This window comes from Schistocerca serialis, chromosome 8 (assembly GCF_023864345.2).
Source record: "Schistocerca serialis cubense isolate TAMUIC-IGC-003099 chromosome 8, iqSchSeri2.2, whole genome shotgun sequence".
In the NCBI taxonomy this organism is placed as follows: Eukaryota; Metazoa; Arthropoda; class Insecta; order Orthoptera; family Acrididae; genus Schistocerca; species Schistocerca serialis.
In genome coordinates, this window is record NC_064645.1 from 37,324,137 (window position 1) to 37,344,111 (window position 19,975).

Here is a 19,975-nt window from a genome sequence, read left to right on the forward strand (position 1 = left end):
ACTCGTGGAGATAACATCTTGGACCTACTGATAACAAACAGACCCAAACTTTTCGACTCTGTATGTGCAGAACAGGGAATCAGTGATCATAAGGCCGTTGCAGCACCCCTGAATATGGAAGTTAGTAGGAATATAAAAAAAGGGAGGAAGGTTTATCTGTTTAGCAAGAGTAATAGAAGGCAGATTTCAGACTACCTAACAGATCACAATGAAAATTTCTGTTCCGACACTGACAATGTTGAGTGTTTATGGAAAAAGTTCAAGGCAATCGTAAAATGCGTTTTAGACAGGTACGTGCCGAGTAAAACTGTGAGGGACGGGAAAAACCCACCGTGGTTCAACAACAAAGTTAGGAAACTACTGCGAAAGCAAAGAGAGCTTCACTCCAAGTTTAAACACAGCCAAAACCTGTCAGACAAACAGAAGTTAAACGATGTCAAAGTTAGTGTAAGGAAGGCTATGCGTGAAGCGTTCAGTGAATTCGAAAGTAAAATTCTATGTACCGACTTGACAGAAAATCCTAGGAAGTTCTGGTCTTACGTTAAATCAGTAAGTGGCTTGAAACAGCATATCCAGACACTCTGGGATGATGATGGCATTGAGACAGAGGATGACACGCGTAAAGCTGAAATACTAAACACCTTTTTCCAAAGCTGTTTCACAGAGAAAGACCGCACTGCAGTTCCTTCTCTAAATCCTCGCACAAACAAAAAAATGGCTGACATCGAAATAAGTGTCCAAGGAATAGGAAAGCAACTGGAATCACTCAACAGAGGAAAGTCCACTGGACCTGACGGGATACCAATTCAATTCTACACAGAGTATGCGAAAGAACTTGCCCCCCTTCTAACAGCCGTGTACCGCAAGTCTCTAGAGGAACGGAAGGTTCCAAATGATTGGAAAAGAGCACAGGTAGTCCCAGTCTTCAAGAATGGTTGTCGAGCAGATGCGCAAAACTATACACCTATATCTCTGACGTCGATCTGTTGTAGAATTTAGAACATGTTTTTGCTCAAGTATCATGTCATTTTTGGAAAGCCAGAATCTACTATGTAGGAATCAACACAGATTCCGGAAACAGCGATCGTGTGAGACCCAACTCGCTTTATTTGTTCATGAGACCCAGAAAATATTAGATACAGGCTCCCAGGTAGATGCTATTTTTCTTGACTTCCGGAAGGCGTTCGATACAGTTCCGCACTGTCGCCCGATAGAAAAAGTAAGAGCCTACAGAATATCAGACCAGCTGTGGGGCTGGATTGAAGAGTTTTTAGCAAACAGAACACAGCATGTTGTTATCAATGGAGAGATGTCTACAGACATTAAAGTAACCTCTGACGTGCCACAGGGGAGTGTTGTGGGACCATTGCTTTTCACAATATATATAAATGACCTAGTAGATAGTGTCGGAAGTTCCATGCGGCTTTTCGCGGATGATGCTGTAGTATTCAGAGAAGTTGCAGCATTAGAAAATTGTAGCGAAATGCAGGAAGATCTGCAGTGGATAGGCACTTGGTGCAGGGGGTGGCAACTGACCCTTAACATAGACAAATGTAATGTATTGCGAATACATAGAAAGAAGGATCCTTTATTGTATGATTATATGCTAGCGGAAAAAACAATGGTAGCACTTACTTCTGTAAAATATCTGGTAGTATGCATGCAGAACGATTTGAAGTGGAATGAGCATATAAAATTAATTGTTGGTAAGGCAGGTACCAGGTTGAAATTCATTGGGAGAGTCCTTAGAAAATGTAGTCCATCACCAAAGGTGGTGGCTTACAAAACACTCGTTCGACCTATACTTGAGTATTGCTCATCAGTGTGGGATCCATACCAGATCGGGTTGACGGAGGAGATAGAGAAGATCCAAAGAAGAGCGGCGCGTTTAGTCACAGGCTTATTTGGTAACCGTGATAGCATTACGGAGATGTTTAGCAAACTCAAGTGGCAGACTCTGCAAGAGAGGCGCTCTGTCCAGGTTTCGAGAGGGTGCGTTTCTGGATGAGGTATCGAATATATTGCTTCCCCCTACTTATACCTCCCGAGGAGATCACAAACGTAAAATTAGAGAGATTAGAGCGCGCACGGAGGCTTTCAGACAGTCGTTCTTCCCACGAACCATACGCGACTGGAACAGGAAAGGGAGGTAACAACAGTGGCACATAAAGTGTGTTTCTGGATGAGGTATCGAATATATTGCTTCCCCCTACTTATACCTCCCGAGGAGATCACAAACGTAAAATTAGAGAGATTAGAGCGCGCACGGAGGCTTTCAGACAGTCGTTCTTCCCACGAACCATACGCGACTGGAACAGGAAAGGGAGGTAACAACAGTGGCACATAAAGTGCCCTCCGCTACACACCGTTGGGTGGCTTGCGGAGTATAAATGTAGATGTAGATGTAGATGTACATCCCTCAAAGCTACCCATTCTTCTTCTACTGTATTTCTTTCCCCCATTCATGTCAATTGTTCCCTTATGCTCACCCTGAAACTCTGTACAACCTCTTGTTCTTTCAGTTTATCCAGGTCCCATCTCCTTAAATTCCCACCTTTTTGCAGTTTCTTCAGTTTTAATCTACAGTTCATAACCAATAGATTGTGGTCAGAGTCCACATCTGCCCCTGGACATGTCTTACAATTCAAAACCTGGTTCCTAAACCTCTGTCTTACCATTATGTAATCTGATACCTTTTAGTATCTCCAGGCTTTTTCCATGTATACAGCCTTCTTTTATGATTCTTGAACGAAGTGTTAGCTATGATTAAGTTGTGCTCTGTGCAAAATTCCACCATACGGCTTCCTCTTTCATTTCTTACTCCCAACCCATATTCTCCTACTACATTTCCTTCTCTTCCTTTTCCTACTACCGAATTCCAGTCACCCATGACTGTTATATTTTCATCTCCCTTCACTACCTGAATAATTTCTTTTATCTCATCATACATTTCTTCAATTTCTTCGTCATCTGCAGAGCTAGTAGGCATATAGACTTTTACTACTGTCATAGGCGTGAGCTTCGTGTCTATCTTGGCCACAACAATGCATTCACTGTGCTGTTTGTAGTAGCTTACCCGCATTCCTATTTTTTTATTCATTATTAAACCTACTCCTGCATTACCCCTATCTGATTTTGTATTTATAACCCTGTATTCACCTGACCAGAAGTCTTGTTCCTCCTGCCACTGAACTTCACTAATTCCCACTATATCTCTCTTTAACCTATCCATTTCCCTTTTTAAATTTTCTAACATACCTGTCCGATTAAGGGATCTGACATTCCATGCTCTGATCCGTAGAACACCAGTTTTCTTTCTCCTGATAACGACATCCTCCTGAGTAGTCCCTGCCCGGAGATCCGAATGGGGGACTATTTTACCTCCGGAATATTTTACCCAAGAGGGCGCCATCATCATTTATCCATACAGTAAAGCTGCATGTCCTCGGGAAAAATTATGGCTGTAGTTTCCCCTTGCTTTCAGCCATTCGCAGTACCAGCACAGCAAGGCCGTTTTGGTTATTGTTACAAGGCCAGATCAGTCTATCATCCAGACTGTTGCCCTTGCAACTACTGAAAAGGCTGCTGCCCCTCTTCAGGAACCACATGTTTGTCTGGCCTCTCAACAAATACCCCTCCATTGTGGTTGCACCTACGGTACGGCTATGTGTATCACTGAGGCACACAAGCCTCGCCACCAACAGCATGGTCTATGGTTCACGGGGTGGTTGAGGGGGGGGGGGGGGGGGGGGCATTAATCAGCATGCTATCAAAATTTATAAGGTAAAGATTTGTTTTTAACTGGTTCAGTTTATGTTAACAGGTTGGTCTGATTACCCTTTCTAGAACAGTTGACCCACATTTTGTTGTTCAGAGGGTTTCTAAGCCTGAGGCCTGCATGATCTGAAATCCTGATATTTATGTTCTGACTCCAAACTTCTCACAACCTCTGACGAGGGCTCAGAGTGGCCAAATTGTGTGGTACTCAAATTGTGTGACATGCCACATTAGTAGTGGTGTAGATACAATAATGAAAGTGTTACTACAGTGTACAGTACGAAATTCAATTTTATTTGGGTGAAAGTTGCAGATTGAACTATCTAAGCAGGCACTGTGATTCACCTTTTTAGTCTTATACGTAACAACTATGTTAATATTACCAAATATCAGAACTCCACACTTTTTATGTTTTAAGAGTTATCAATTTTTCGAGTTTTCTGTAAATAATTAATCATTAATACTAGGCAAGTAGTATACTGACACCTATTAGTTTCTTATTTGGTATCCACATTGCTAAATCTTCAAAAACTGCTACCATACATAAATAACATACATCTAACACTTCACATTCTAAATTATTTGTTTCTTTGATAAAGACAACCACTACCATGCTTCATATTTGTTCCACACTAAATTTTTTCTAGTTGGTATTGACAAGGTATGCTCAATTCGAGTTCACTATGTGTGCATCAATATTCCTTTAGAAGCGAAATTTTAATTTAATTTTTTCAACCTGTATTCCATTACCGTAAGTTTAGTTTTAAGTTATCATGCATCAATATGCTAAAATACATTTTTGCCTCAATGTTTTTTGTCTGTTTGTTAGGCTGATTGGACATACAGAATTCATGATAACTGTCAGCTGGCTGCCCCAAGTGAAACACATCAGACCACAGCCTACACTTCCATTGGTTGGCTCACCGTAAGTATGCTAAGTTTCCTTCCTTGTGAATGTCATAGGGGGGTGTTATTTCTGCTGGCATTGTTGATGGAGGTGTTGGTGCTGTCTCAGCTGTAATGTGGAAGTGCCAGTTTAAAATGATTTCCCTTTTAGATGTTTAAGTCCTGTTGTTGATAATATTGTTTATGCTTGTAACACGCTATTTTTTTCCCTAGGCTTGTACATGCACATGTGTAATCTATGTGAAGCATGGAATCTATGGCCAACGTTGCTGACATCCAGTATTTCTACATTTTGCAAATGTTTATGTATCACTGACATTTGTTCATTGGTGACAGCAATTTCCTTGTTCACCCATGGCCATGACATTAAGTCTGGTATATTCAGCACAAAAAATTTTGTTTTTTAATTCCAGTTTTGCTTTGTAAGTTTCCTTTTTGTTTATACCATTTGGTGCCCTACAGAGACAAAATCATTGCACCTTCAGACCACATGTGATTACACATTATGGACATAGATGCACCAAGCTTTATGAAGCAATTTCATTTACCATGGGCTGTTTGTTAAGACGAGGAGCAGATCCATGTCAATGGCCATCTGTCACTACAGTTATGCCATTCCTCTGCTCAAGACACATACTGCTTTTAGATAATACACTTGTATAATTATTAACAACAGCAACAACATGTGCAGTTTTTGCAACAATACTTTCACTGTTTTTGTCATTTTCAAGTCTAGCACTTCAGATTTATTAGGATCTAAGATATTGTCATGTTCCTGGGATTTGCCTACTGTATTCTTTAGGAAACAAAATCAGATTCATCATTTTGAGAATTTTTTTTTTCATTCAAATCTGATGACATTCCTCACACTGACACTCCATACATGGTCATTGGTTTAATCATGTTTTGAAGAATCAGCTGTTTCTAAAAATCTTAAGTTACCAGTATTTTTCATTCCTAAATCTAATTTTTACCAAAATACAATTTCCATGCTGTGTAAAGCACATCATGAGGTTCTTAGTTCATCCAGGTATTGAAAGCTGACTCCTACACATTTTTCATACAGCCAGAAGTTGCTCTGAGTACACATCAGTCGCTTCATCACTTTTATACACTTCCTACAATATTGCTATGCAGAGCATAGTATATTTTATGATACCCATTGGTTACATGTCTACATCTACATCATTACTCTGCAAGTCACACTTAAGTGCCTGGCAGAGGGTTCATCGAACCATTTTCATTCTACTACTCTACCATTCCACTCTATAATGGCGCATGGGAAAAGGAACACCTAAATTTTTCTGTCCGAGCTCCGATTTCTCTTATTTTATTATGATGATCATTTCACCCTACGTAGGTGGGTGCCAACAAAATATTTTCGCATTCGGAAGAGACAGTTGGTGATTGAAATTTCATAAATAGATCTTGCCGCAAAGAGAACCACCTTTGTTTCAGTTAGTGCCACCCCAACTCGCATATCATATCAGTGACACACTGACCCCTATTGTGCAATAACATGAATTGGGCTGTCCCTTGCACTTTTTTGATGTCTTCTTCAATCTGACCTGGCAAGCATCCCACAACGCACCGCAATACCCCAGCAGAGGATGGACAAGTGTAATGTAGGCTGTCTCTTTGGTGGGTTTGTCGCATCTTCTAAGTGTTCTGCCAACAAAGCACAGTCTGTTTTGCCTTCCCCACAATATTATCTATGTGGTCTTTCCAATTTAAGTTGCTCATAATTGTAATTCCTAGGTATTTAGTTGAATTGGCAGCCCTTAGATTTGTGCAATTTATTGTATACCCAAAATTTATTGGATTTCATTTAGTACCCATGTGGATGACTTCGCACTTTTCTTTGTTTAGTGCCAACTACCACTTTTCACATCATACAGAAATTCTCTCTAGATCATTTTGTAATTGGAATTGATCATCTGATGATTTTAGTAGAGGGTAAATTACAGCATCATCTGCAAACAATCTAAGGGGGCTGCTCAGATTATCACCTAGATCATTTATGTAAATCAGAAACGGCAGAGGGCCTATGACACTACCTTGCAGAAAAATTCTGTTCCACTCGATGATTTACCATCTATCACTACAAACTGTGATCTCTCTGAGAGGAAATCACAAATCCAGTCACACAACTGAGATGATACTCCATATGCATGCAGTTTGATTAATAGTCACTTGTGAGGAACGGTACCAAAAGCCTTCTGGAAATCTAGGAATATGGAATCAATCTGGATCCCTTGTCAACAGCACTCATTACTTCATGGGAATAAAGAGCTAGCTGTGTTGCACGAGAACAATATTTTCTGAATGTGTTGGTTATGTGTCAATAAGTCATTTTCTTCAAGGGGATTCATAATGTTTGAGTACAGTATATGCTCCAAAATCCTACTGCAAATTGAGGTCAGTGATATGGGTCTGTAATTCAATGGGTTACTCTTATTTCCTTTCTTGAATATTGGTGTGACCTGTGCTACTTCCCAGCCTTTAGGAACAGACCTTTCATCAAGTGAGCAGTTGTACAAGATTGCTAAGAAAGGTGCTATTGTGCCTGCATACTCTGAAAGGAACCTGATTGGTGTACCATGTGGACAGGAAGACTTGCCTTTCTTAAGTGGTTTGAGTTGTTTCGCAACACCTAAGATATCTACTTTTAAGTCACTCATGCTAATGGATGTTCTGGTTTTGAATCCTAGAATTTTTACTACTTCTTTCATGAAGGAATTACGGAAAACTGTATTTAATAACTCTACTTTAGTGGCACCATCATCGGTAACATTTCCATTGCTATTGCGCAGTGATGGTATTGACTTTTTTTTTTTTTTTTTTTTTTTTTTTTACCACTGGTGTACTTTACATATGACTACAATCTCTTCATGTTTTCTACAATATTTTGAGACAATGTTTCATTGTGGAAACTACTAAAAGCATCTTGCATTGATGTCCGCACTAAATTTCAAGTTTCCATGAAACACAGCCTAGGGAAAAAACTACTTGTAAAAACATTTATATCACATGTATTTACTTCTTTACAGGTAGATGCAGCATCTGCAAGAAGTCTGAAGTTGCAATTACGTTGCCTGCTAGGTCCTTAATGTACAAGATCAACAGCAAGAGCCTGAACACAGCTCCATGGAACATGCCTGAACTTACTTCTAAATCTGCCAAGGACTCTCCATCCAAGAGCAAAGATCAATGAACAATATGCAATGAACTGCAGCTGGTGGTATTAACTTTTGTCAGGGGCCCCTTTAACAGCTGAAGAGTTCATAGAATCTGTATGTTTTATTTTGATTTTTTTATACCACTTTTAAGCTGATTTATAGGCATCAGTGCCTAAACATTGACAACATTGTAAAATTTCTGCTGAACTTCATTTCATTATTATGAAACCTGGAGCTTCATAATACCCACATTTGTTCCACTAGCATAAAAAAAATTGAAGTGAGTACTTTCGTTTGAGTACAATACAGATGTCAATGTGCAGGAAGCAATACTCTTTGCAACTACAGGAACGTCACAAGGCAATATCTTTTATTATTGAAAATTGTGTTTTTCTGGAATATGCTACTTAGAACAGGGAGGTTGATATGTGTTTAGTGAGTCACAAATCCCTCACATCTGATTGCTTATTTTAACAAATGCAATACAAAGAAATATGGTGTTTATGCCTTTATTATGTGACATGCAAACTTCCTTTTTATTATTAAAAATTCCGTAACAGTACAATTTATAAATACATGCATGGCAGTATATTGTTAAAAGGCTTAAAATATGTAGTGAAATTTGTGTTTCCTGTTTGTGTGAATCCATGATTCAATTTAATGACAAATATTCTACAGAGCATAAATAAACTAAGGTCTTTACTGCATACTAACTTATGGCTTTCTGAACAACCAAGAAAAAGAAGTACATGTCCAAATCTTCATTTAAATATTTTTTATGGTGTATTCTAAAGCTCAGAATGTTCTCTTTCCTCATCCCCATGTTGGCTTAGGTTCTTTAAATCTTTCATCTTGATCCACACTTGGTGGTGGTATGGCAATGTTTATAAATTTATTTTCTTCTAACTGCTTATCAATCCAGTCTCTGAAATAGGATAAGCTGGCATAGACTGCTGGTGTCCTGCTGCCGCCACAGCCGATGCCCCACGACACGATACCAACCTGAACATAGCGTCCGTCGTCGTCGGTGATGGGGCACATGAGTGGTCCACCACCATCCCCCTGCAACAAAGGGATTTGTTACTTTACTGACTGGCACATACTCTAAGCAGAGGGCTAAATCATTAATATACTCATAAAATGTAGTACTCTCGAAGTGTCTTCTCTAAATGAAAATTAGGACTGCAACATGTTCTACATCTTGAAGGAACTCCTCACTGCAGATCAATTGGAATGAAAGTAAATCTAATCTAATATAATCTAAATCATGTTGCGGCACACCTCAGTCCACCAGGGGACAAGGACATGACACAGTGCAGATTAAGTGCAAGGTATGGAACTTTCTGCGGTGGTAAGGATAACATTTATACGGTACTCTACCTGATCGTCATAACTGGGGAAATGACGTTCATCAAAGGTCACTAGGGAGGAATAAAGCCTCGAGTCAGCATTAGAAGACTGTGAATTTGGTTTACACACATGTGGGGTACGAGTGAGCAAACTCATAGTGCTCAGAAAATGGTTGCTTGAGTACATTTCAGAGACAATGGACCACTCAACCAACAGGCAAGTATGTCAGTGCAAGTCCAAATGGAAGAATAGAGGTCCAAATGGAAGAAAAGAGGTCCTGTGTGTGTGTGTGTGTGTGTGTGTGTGTGTGTGTGTGTGTGTGTGTGTGTGTGTGTGTGTGTGTGTGTGTGGACTGAAAGGAATGTGGGTGCTCCAGTGTTAAGAAGTTGAGTTGATTTAGGTCACATAAGAGGGCACGAAACTGATAAGTTCTGAGAGAGCCCCAAAGGGGATAGTGTGCATTAAAGTCACCAAACAGTGAAAAAGGAGTGAGGGAACTGACCAATAAACTGGAGTATGTACCGATGATAGCAAATGACTGGAGGATGCAAAGAGAAAAGACAAAGTGAGGAAGAATAATATGTACTGCAACAGCTTACAGTTGAGTGTTCAATGAGCTGGTTTGGCTATGGTTGTCATACCAGGTGAGCAGTGTGGTTTCCCTGTGAGATGGAATTCCATCTTTGGGGGGAGGGATCAAACCAGATCGGAAAGAAATGCAAGACGTCAAAGTGGTTCTGAAGACACAATTTTGTTTCTTGGAGGAAGGAAACAAATAGACATTGCAATTCCAATAGCAGCCATAATTCCTCGTTGTGGGATCTAATGTTGCAAACATTTGATTGGAGGAGAGTCATGGCAGGGAATGGGGAAGAGGGAGCAAATGAAGGGTAGTCACATCAGCTGCTACTGAGTACCAGCCTTTGAAGACTCACTGCTATGGTGCGCATAGGCTAGAGGATCCTGTTCCACAAGATCTACAGAGGTGTCTTAATTCTCCCTGGGTTGGCGTGTGAATTACAGGGCAGAAAAACAGTAGGTAGTGTGCACTGGTGAAATGTAGGTCAGCTGCTTGTGGGTATCAGGTGGCAACACCATTTAAGAGCATTTCTGAGTGGGGGGAGTGACTCATTTCTTAGAGCCTTTGCAGTTGGTGGATGAAGAATTTGATGTTTGTTAGCTCAAGGAATGTGGAAAGTGTTCACAGGAGTATTCCTTCTGTCCTTTCTAGCCTTCTGGTTGTGTAGCAGGTGATTTTGCAGCCGGGGCAAAGCTTTGGTGGCTTGTTGCACACTGTAGGAGAAGGAAACAAGGATGCTACCATGAACTGGGAAATTTTACAACTGCAGTGCTGAATTTGAAGTCACAAGTCTGTGTGGCCATGTCCTTTGTGGAGCAAGGCATAGCAAGAATGGTACTGTAAGTGCCAGATGGAAAAATGCAGGGCTTTCAACTAGCCAACAACTTACAAGTGACAGAGTAAGGTAAGGTTTCCTTCATCTGGAACTCCCAGACAGCCTGGTCATTGAGATACACAGGATATTCAAGGGATGAGGTGGCATGGTCACCATTACAATTGATACAGTGAGGAGAAAGAGGTGGGCAATCACCCACAAATAACACATTTGGCCATGTTTTGACAGCACATGCAAGTGCGGTTGTAATGTTGGCACTGGTAGCAATTCATCAGGTTTGGAATGTATGGCTGGACCATGATATCATAGCCTGCCTTTATCTCCAATGAAAGCACTACTCAATGAAACATGAGGAAAAGAGTGATGTAGGTACTAAGGATACATCAGTCTTTTTCATTACCTGATGGACTGCAGTGACACTGATCAGTGAAGTAATTCAGGATTTCTTCCTCAGTCAGACCACCAAGTGGCTGACTGTCAATGACACCACACAAAGAATTGAACTTACAAAGGGCCTCAACACAAACAGGATGCCATGGAGGAGCGAAGCTGTAAGCAGTTATTGGGCTTGAAAGTCAAAATTGGTCTCCAGAAGCTAAGTCCTTTTATGTAAACAAGAGCACAATTTCACAGGGCCTGCATTGCATCAACACCTGTCTGAATAAGTGGATTAGCTGCAGCAAAGCACAGACCAGTATGGGGTAATGCACTGAACCGAGGTGCAGCTGGGAAAGTCTTTGAATCTTTAGCCTCATTCTGTTTAGGTTTAGTAGATGTATACAGATGATGACTGCATTATTGTGAAAAAATCCCCATGACTGATAGCATCTCCGACGGTGCGCTCCTTCAACTAGGATCTGCCCCATCTCAGAGGGAGGCTCACCTGCCTTCTATGATTGACTACATCTCCCAAACTCCTGACAGAGGACCAACTGTCAATTTGGGAAGGTAACAGCTCAGTCAGTCACCCCTCTGGCCCAGGCCTGTACAAGGGGGTACATGCAAACCCTACTTGTTGACCTTGGGCTGGGAATTGTGTGTTACCTAGTCACCTGTTACATGTCAAATGCAAGGGCTGGTCTTCAGGGCCATATAGGAGAGGGGGAGGGGGGGGGGGAGAAGAAAAAGAAGAAGAATGGAGAAAGGATAGAAGATGCATGAAGAAAGAAAGAAAAGACAGATGAGGGACTGTTCTGATGCCAGGCTACCTAAAGTTCAGAACACATTCCTAAAAAATATCCCAGACACATTCCCCAAGGGAGAGGAAGAAGAATAGGGGGAGGATAGATATGCAGCATGGAAAGGGAACAGGTGCTGCAAAGACTTAGGCCCTTTGGTAGCCAAACACAAACTCACCATAAAGTAGTGAGACAGTGGGATGGGGGGAGTATATTGAATGTGATTCTTCCTCTAACTCTTGCACTTATGTCAAAATGATATATCAAAGTAAGTTACCATGAGGAAAAACAGCTACTGAAATTGCTCGAAAGAGGGAAAGTCTGAATTTTATGGAAAACCATTATGATTCTAACACAGTATAGAAAATAATATTGCACCTCTTCCGATAGCAGTGTGCCAGAGGTCTCTGAAGGTGCAAACTGTTCCTAATGATTGGAAAAAGTGTAAGACAACCCATTTTTAAGAAAAGATGTCCAAAAAAATGCACAAAACTATAGGCCTGTATCTTCAACATCTGCCTGTGTGGAATTTTGGAATACTTTTTATGCTTGTGTATTTTAGCATTATTGGAGAATAGAAATCTCCTCTGTATGAATCAACACAAATTTCAAAATACACCAGAAGCAGTCTATAACAGCACGCAGACTGATTCCGTATTCCTTAACTTGCAGAAGGCAAGTGACAGTTCTGTGCTACCATCTAATCAACGAAATAATGAAAGAAGTGTTACAGGGTAGACTTTTCATCTTTCTCCTCATGTAACCCCCCCCCCCCCCCCCCACCCGACCCGAACTGACCCCGTGTGTGTGTGTGTGTGTGTGTGTGTGTGTGTGTGTGTGTGTGTGTGTGTGTGTGTGTGTGTCTCAATTTAGTCTGCAATGACACACACATTTATTCTAATTATTATTACCAGTGACCATTCCTCAACTATGGAAATGTGTTAGCACATTGAACCAGATCATCCCCACAATTACAGTGGCAAAGTGGACCAAAACATAGTTCACGTTTACTCAAGAAAATGACAGTTCACACTTATCACTGCACAATAATACTTTATTGGAGAAGTTAACACTTCAGTAGTTCAATTAATCCAGTCCACAATGAGTTTAATTGAGACCAACAATTACAAGTTTTAATGACAATAAGATACCATTCCCTTGATAATCATAAAGCAATGTGTAGCCACAAACTGAGAATTTTGGGTGACATTAAACTACTTATAGGATGTAATGTGTCTTGCAGGAAAAGGCAGAAATACCAATTATTGTATTATTATATGATTACAGAACAGTCACTGGAAGACATTATATTCATACAATATCTAGGAATAAGTGTGCATAACAATTTGAAGAGGAATAACCATGTACAACTGTTAAGGTACATGACAGACAGATTCATTGGAAGAATCCTCAGAAGTGTTAGTTAAATGATGAAGCAGGTAGCTTACAAAAATCCTCATTTGATTACACTTTAATATTGCTTGTCAGTCTTAGTTCCGTACCATACAGGATTCATGGAGAAAGAGAAAAAGATCAAAATAAGGCCAGAGCATTTCATTACACATTCATTTAGTTAGTATGTAGGCAATGAGGAGAATTCCAGCTAATTCCTTTGGCAGATGTGGCAAGATTTTCTATGTGATGGTGTGGTTTACTGATACATTTCTGTGAGAGTGGGTTCCTAAAAAGAGGCAACAAACACATTGCTTCCACCTACATCTGCCTTGTGGAATGACTATTAAGGTAAAAATATATTCCTGCTCACACTGAGCTTTATCAACAATCCTTCTTCCCACAAAAACATTCTTAATTGGAACAGGAAAATAGGAAAGTGGTACACAAACTATGCTCCAACACATACCACAAGGTATCTTGCAGAGTATAGATGTACACACAGATGTAAAATTAAATATAAGGACCCTGTACTAAGTTTCATTTACACCAATTAATATTTTGGAGACTATAGTTACAAATAAATCTTGAATGCACTCATGGGAAGCATGGCTCCAATTTTTAATTTTTGGATTTGACAACATTAGTGTAGGGAAGTGGGAGGGAGAAGGATAGGTGGTGGATGTGCTTCCTATTGCCACCATTTTCCTCCACTAGGACAGAATGTGTGTACCCTGTTTGTATGTCTAGTGTTATCCAATATGAAAGTGTATGAACTTTCTCAAAAATTTCCTTGGAAATTTTCTAAATGTTTGCAGGTATGTAACTGAGGTGGAGCATGGGTGCCAGCCCAGTATTCACTTAGTCAAATGTGGGAAACTATTTACAAACCATATCCAGACTGGCTAGTAGATGAGGTGACATCATTAATCCACCTGGTGAATTTTATCCTGGTGTTGACATGCTTACTCTTATAACAGAAGTAGTGTGCTATCATGCACAGCTACTCAGTTGGGTCTTTGCCAGAGCCACCTGTGATCAGCATTATCTTCTCATGGTCTTTCACTAGGGAGAATCATGGCAGATATACTCAAATGTACTAGCTGTCTTACAATCACCCTTGTGCCTCAAACTATCAAGATGATAAAATGTAGAAGCAGTTTATTGAACCCTCCAGATTAAATTCAAACGAATTGAAACCTGAGAAGTGTAAAAATGGTACACAAATGTGAACAGCAATCAGTTAGCTGATAACTCAAGGGTGTTATAATTATTGTCCCAAATACTCATAATAGAAAGGCCTCTGGCATGGTCAACTGATTGAGCTCTTACATGGGACCTCTTGTGTATAACCTAAAATGAAGATATTTTGACTCAATACCCCTCTGATTTTGAGAAAAACTATCTGAACAGTCCTCAGAAGGCCAGACAGTTCTGTCTGACTGCAGTGTCATCCTCAGCTGATAGGCATCACTGGATGCGGATATGGAGAGGCACGAGGTCAGCACACCACTCTCCTGGCCGTTTTCAGTTTTTGTGATCAAAGGCACTGTTTCTTAATCAAGTAGCTCCTCACTTGGCCTTACAAGGGTGGAGTGCACCTGATTTGCCAACAGCACTCAGCAGATCTGTGTGGTCACCCAGTTGAATGCTAGCCAAGCCTGACAGCACTTCTAGTGATCTGGTGGAAACTGCTGTTACCACTGTGGCAATGCCATTCACAGTTTTGACAAAGCTGAACTTAAAATTTATAACACTCAACTCAAAATCCACAGGATAAAGATGACTGAAAACTGAGCACTTTCATCATATATAGGGTCCACAACCACATATTTTAATAGAAATCAAAATACCTTTGAGCCTTTCATTTCAGATTGTACACAAGTGACCTGCCAAATACGAGCTAATTCGGTTGGCTATGCCTGAAGCCGTCCCCTTGTCAATCTCAGCAAATGTTCATTACATACCTTTCAGGCTTGTAAAATAATACTAGGTATTCACAGAATGGCTACAGTTACATGCATGCTGCTAACTGATCTGTTTTAGTAATGACAGACCATGTCATACATATCACTCAAAATTTATGACAAAAGAAACATTACACTGGGAACACCCACTATCAGTTTACTAAATATACATTTGACAAAGTCAGCAAAGATGTGACTGATTAAAGGCAAAATTAATTCAAAACAAATCGAAATTTCTTTTGACTATGTCACCTACTTCGCAAATTAATATTTATTTAGAATCTCTCAACATATGCTGTTTGAATTAATAACGCAACTTACTATTGTCAGCGAACTACCATATCTTTCCAAATTTTAAACTATTATCTGGACATCGGCAAATGTGTGTAGCAAAAACAGTGCACAATCTCTGATTTTAAATAATTTTTCTGTGTGTGCAAACTTGGCTAAGAATTATCTTTCACAGCTCAACTACAGTCTTATGAGATTTACCATTAATGTACTAATGTGACTATCGATACGCAAGAGGCAAAATGCTCTATGTGCTCACATACAAATAATGTCCTCGAGTCACATATCAATCCCTTATACCAATATCTATAAAAACTAACTGCTGATATTATGTATAGTAAACAATTTTTGCTGGAAGCAGAGATCAGAATTACAGAAGCATTTAATACTGATTGATGCTGCAGCTTTTGATTAGCTAAGAGGGCTGGGACTGCCACACACTATATAATTCTAATTTATGGCTTATTTAAGGGCAGTCAAATGAAAACAAGAAAAATGTACAAAAAGAGTAAATTTTTTGTTATTGCAAATGTAATCACTATCACTATTAATACATTTATCCCACTGAGACAAGACTGTTAATGGCTTCACAGGCAAGTGTTTGCAGCTGCCTACAGAACCTCAGCTGTATGCAGGAGTGAACACAGTCATCTGAAGCAAATCGATAGTCAGCAGCTTCTTTCTTAAAGGCTTCAAAAATATGGAAATCTCATGGGAAGAGGATGGGACTGTGTGGAGGATGTGTAAGGGCTTCTCAGTGAAACTTCTAAATGTGGGTGCCCACATGTTGCCAAGAATGTTTTGACTTTCCTGCAGAAGTTTCACTCTGGAGCCCTTACACATCCTCCATAGAATCTCCGTGTCCATTCTTTTGGTGCCCCGAAGAAAGATGTTTGTGGCCATTAATTTGCTTTGGACAAAAAGGTAGGCATCCACAAACATTTTTCTATGAAGGAATTGACTGTCTTGCCTCACAGCAGGATAAATGTGTTAACAGTTACGGTGATTACTTTTGAAAGAACAAACAATCCATTTATTTTTTTCCCATGTATTTTGTTTCTGTTTGACTTCCCATTACACTTGCAAATTAAGTTATGAAAAATGATAGAGTCTATAAAATTAAAACTATATAGTGCATTAATTAATAGTACCAATTACTACTCTGAAATGAGCATAGTCTTCTTCTAGAAAAAAATGCATATTTTGCTCAGAAAGTACTGGCATGTTTTAGAGTGACTATGTTTTCAGTCCACATGCATAGTAACACCCTAGCTGAAATGTCAGATAGTGAGGTGAAATTCATTCACCATAGGAACTTACATCAATTGGTGTCACTTCAGTTGAACTCTCTTTGGAATCCTGTGGCCAGGAGTGAGCACTGTCATTTGTTTGTGGCCCTGTGACACCTCCAGTGTAGAGAGGTGTCACTGTATTAGTTGCAGCAGTTGGTGACCATGGATTTTTATGCTCATCCTTGTTTGCATTTTCTTGATATATGTTCGGGCCAGGGTAGTTCTGGTTCGGGCCAGGGTAGTTCTGGTTCGGGCCAGGGTAGTTCTGGTTCGGGCCAGGGTAGTTCTGGTTCGGGCCAGGGTAGTTCTGGTTCGGGCCAGGGTAGTTCTGGTTCGGGCCAGGGTAGTTCTGGTTCGGGCCAGGGTAGTTCTGGTTCGGGCCAGGGTAGTTCTGGTTCGGGCCAGGGTAGTTCTGGTTCGGGCCAGGGTAGTTCTGGTTCGGGCCAGGGTAGTTCTGGTTCGGGCCAGGGTAGTTCTGGTTCGGGCCAGGGTAGTTCTGGTTCGGGCCAGGGTAGTTCTGGTTCGGGCCAGGGTAGTTCTGGTTCGGGCCAGGGTAGTTCTGGTTCGGGCCAGGGTAGTTCTGGTTCGGGCCAGGGTAGTTCTGGTTCGGGCCAGGGTAGTTCTGGTTCGGGCCAGGGTAGTTCTGGTTCGGGCCAGGGTAGTTCTGGTTCGGGCCAGGGTAGTTCTGGTTCGGGCCAGGGTAGTTCTGGTTCGGGCCAGGGTAGTTCTGGTTCGGGCCAGGGTAGTTCTGGTTCGGGCCAGGGATTTTGTACTTCCATCCAAAAGACTGTGGATTACTACTAGTGACATGTGGGTTCCCACTGTTGATGTTAGACCCATGTAAGTTGTTACCATTGTAAAAGTTCCCAGAATTTGTGTTTGGGTATCCATTATAACTGTACAAGGCTCCACCAGAGTTTGGTACATTTTCAGCAGAGTTATGAGGGCCATTTTTGTTATCAAACTGCTTATTTTTCTGAGGAAATTTTCCAGGGGTCAGGGGGTTCGGGTGAACTGTAGAATGTGTGCCTTGAAGGAAGGGGTTCCAGCCATAGAAGACTTGGTTACGCTGATCAGTTAATGGGTTGCCTTGATGACTAAATGGCAGATACTGTGAGAGCCACTGCAGTGAAGGTATATTTGGATTTATTCCCAGAGTGTTAAAGAAATGTGCATATGTTCCTGGAGTACCATAGTTGGGTATATTCTCTCTTGAGCTTACTGCATGTCTTTTATGTCTACCAGAGCCATAAAGACTACGCCCATGATATGTACTGTCAGATAGGCTGTGAATGTCAGTTTTCAATTTGACAGAATCATCGTCATTTTCCTGTAGATGGTTCCTAACGAACGGACGTTCTGCTGGCACTGCTTCAGTGTAACTGGTATTGTGCAGAAGAGAACCCTGAAAAACCACAGGCAAATAGTAGTTTTTATGTTTCCACACCAATTATTTAATTCTGAGAGTGTACCATTGGTATAGAAAAATATGTATGAATTATTATAATTACAGCACAGTGTCATGCTACTGAAACATTCACCATATGATTATGCTAGAGACAATGATGATTATGCTGGTAGTAATTATTTGGAAAACTGAATTTCAGAAATTTCAGAAATTTTAGCATGAAAGGGCACAATATAAAGCACAAAAAAATTTGTTTGCTACAAGAAGACATATCTTAGCACAGCAGTGAATGACAGACATGTGCTACACTGCATAGAGATTAATATATTCCAATTAATGATTTTAAATACTGATGGTGGACACATGGCATTCATTTGGTGAGAATGTCTGCAACTTTTTTATTGCCTGGTACAACCTTAATGTCTAGATTTCTGCCTTTAATTTTTTCAGGAATATAGTGCATAAAAACATCAATATGTTTAGGTCTCATGAAATTCAGGTTTTTTAGCCAGTTCCATGGCATGGGCATTATCAACAAGATGAGCAGGAACAGAAGTGAAATTTCTTCATAGATCTTGGATAGCCATATTCCTATTCTTGGCACTCCACTGGCAGTCACATGTTCTGACTCTGTTGTTGACAGTTATATGCACTGTTTCCACTCAGTAGCCTAGGTAACTGCTGCTCCAATAAATCTTGCAATCACTTCACTGAGTGTCAAGTTGCTGTTTCACTAACAATCAGCATCAGTATACATTTCAGCCTTCTGTTTGTCTGGCTAGCATCATACTTCACACTCAATGACAATGACCTTTTTATATACTTCAGAATCCTTTTTACCAAAGACTAGTGATTTTATTAAGGATTCTCTAAAAATTTTTGTGCGTAACTCACTCCTAATGGTCCATCAAGACCTTGTACTATCAAGCCAAATGAGACCACCAATTGCTTTTTAGTTTGGAGCATTAACTGGTTTATCATTGTTCAACTCACATAGCTGTAGATATTGCTCAGCTGGAACTGACACAGGATTTGCTTCTGTCACATTAAATGGCTGAAGAATGTCTTTAGTATAACTTTCTTGACTAAACTCTATAGGTCCATTCTCATGATATATTAATATTTAAGAAATATCCTACTACCTCAACTTAAATCTTGCACTCTTCTTGAACATCCCTTAGGAATACTTCAGGATCTTTCATGCTTGCAGATATTAATCCATTGTCAACATACAGAACTACCGTCAACCTGTCACTGCAGTCTTCTTGATAGACCAGGTAGCTAAGGGTATGCCTAAGTTTTTATGGGCAGCAGTGATGACCACAGCCATCTGTTTGTTAAATAGAAATGGTAAGAGACATGTGAGTGACAGAACACCCTATGAGGTATTCTGTTGGTGTTTGCCATTGCTGTCCGCATAAACTTAGCCCTTTAGCTAGCAATATGGTTTGAGCTAGTTCCACAACAGTTCTGTTGGTATGCTCAGCACATCCATTTTTCTCTGCGGTATAAGGATTTGTGATGATGAGTTGTGAGTTGTATAACACTTATATATGATTAATTGTTATCTAATCTTTAACTCCAGTATCATCAAATTCTAACTCACCATTACATTGAAATGTTTTTTGTGAATGATCCAAAGATCCTTCACAGTGCTCACCATTTATGCAATCTTCTCTGGAGTCTCAGCCCTCTGCTTGAAAAAATATGCTATGCATAATCTTGAAAAATCACAAGTAAAGCAGAAAAATATTCACCTCTACCAAGTGATCTATACTCCATAGGTCCACACTTCTCCAGGTTGTGTGGCACACTACTAT

At 40.3% G+C, this 19,975-nt stretch overlaps 1 protein-coding gene across 1 annotated transcript in view; it reads right to left on the minus strand.

The window, feature by feature from the left end:
• Positions 1-8,355: 8,355 nt before the first annotated feature.
• Positions 8,356-19,975, minus strand: part of LOC126416287 (uncharacterized) — a 136,638-nt gene continuing 125,018 nt past the window's right edge. The window contains exons 5-6 of the mRNA XM_050083937.1: positions 16,776-18,152; positions 8,356-8,924 (exon numbers count right to left, since the gene is read on the minus strand). Of these exons, the coding sequence (XP_049939894.1) occupies positions 8,676-8,924; positions 16,776-18,152 (1,626 nt within the window). The 3' untranslated portion in view covers positions 8,356-8,675. The remainder of the gene's footprint in view (positions 8,925-16,775; positions 18,153-19,975) is intronic.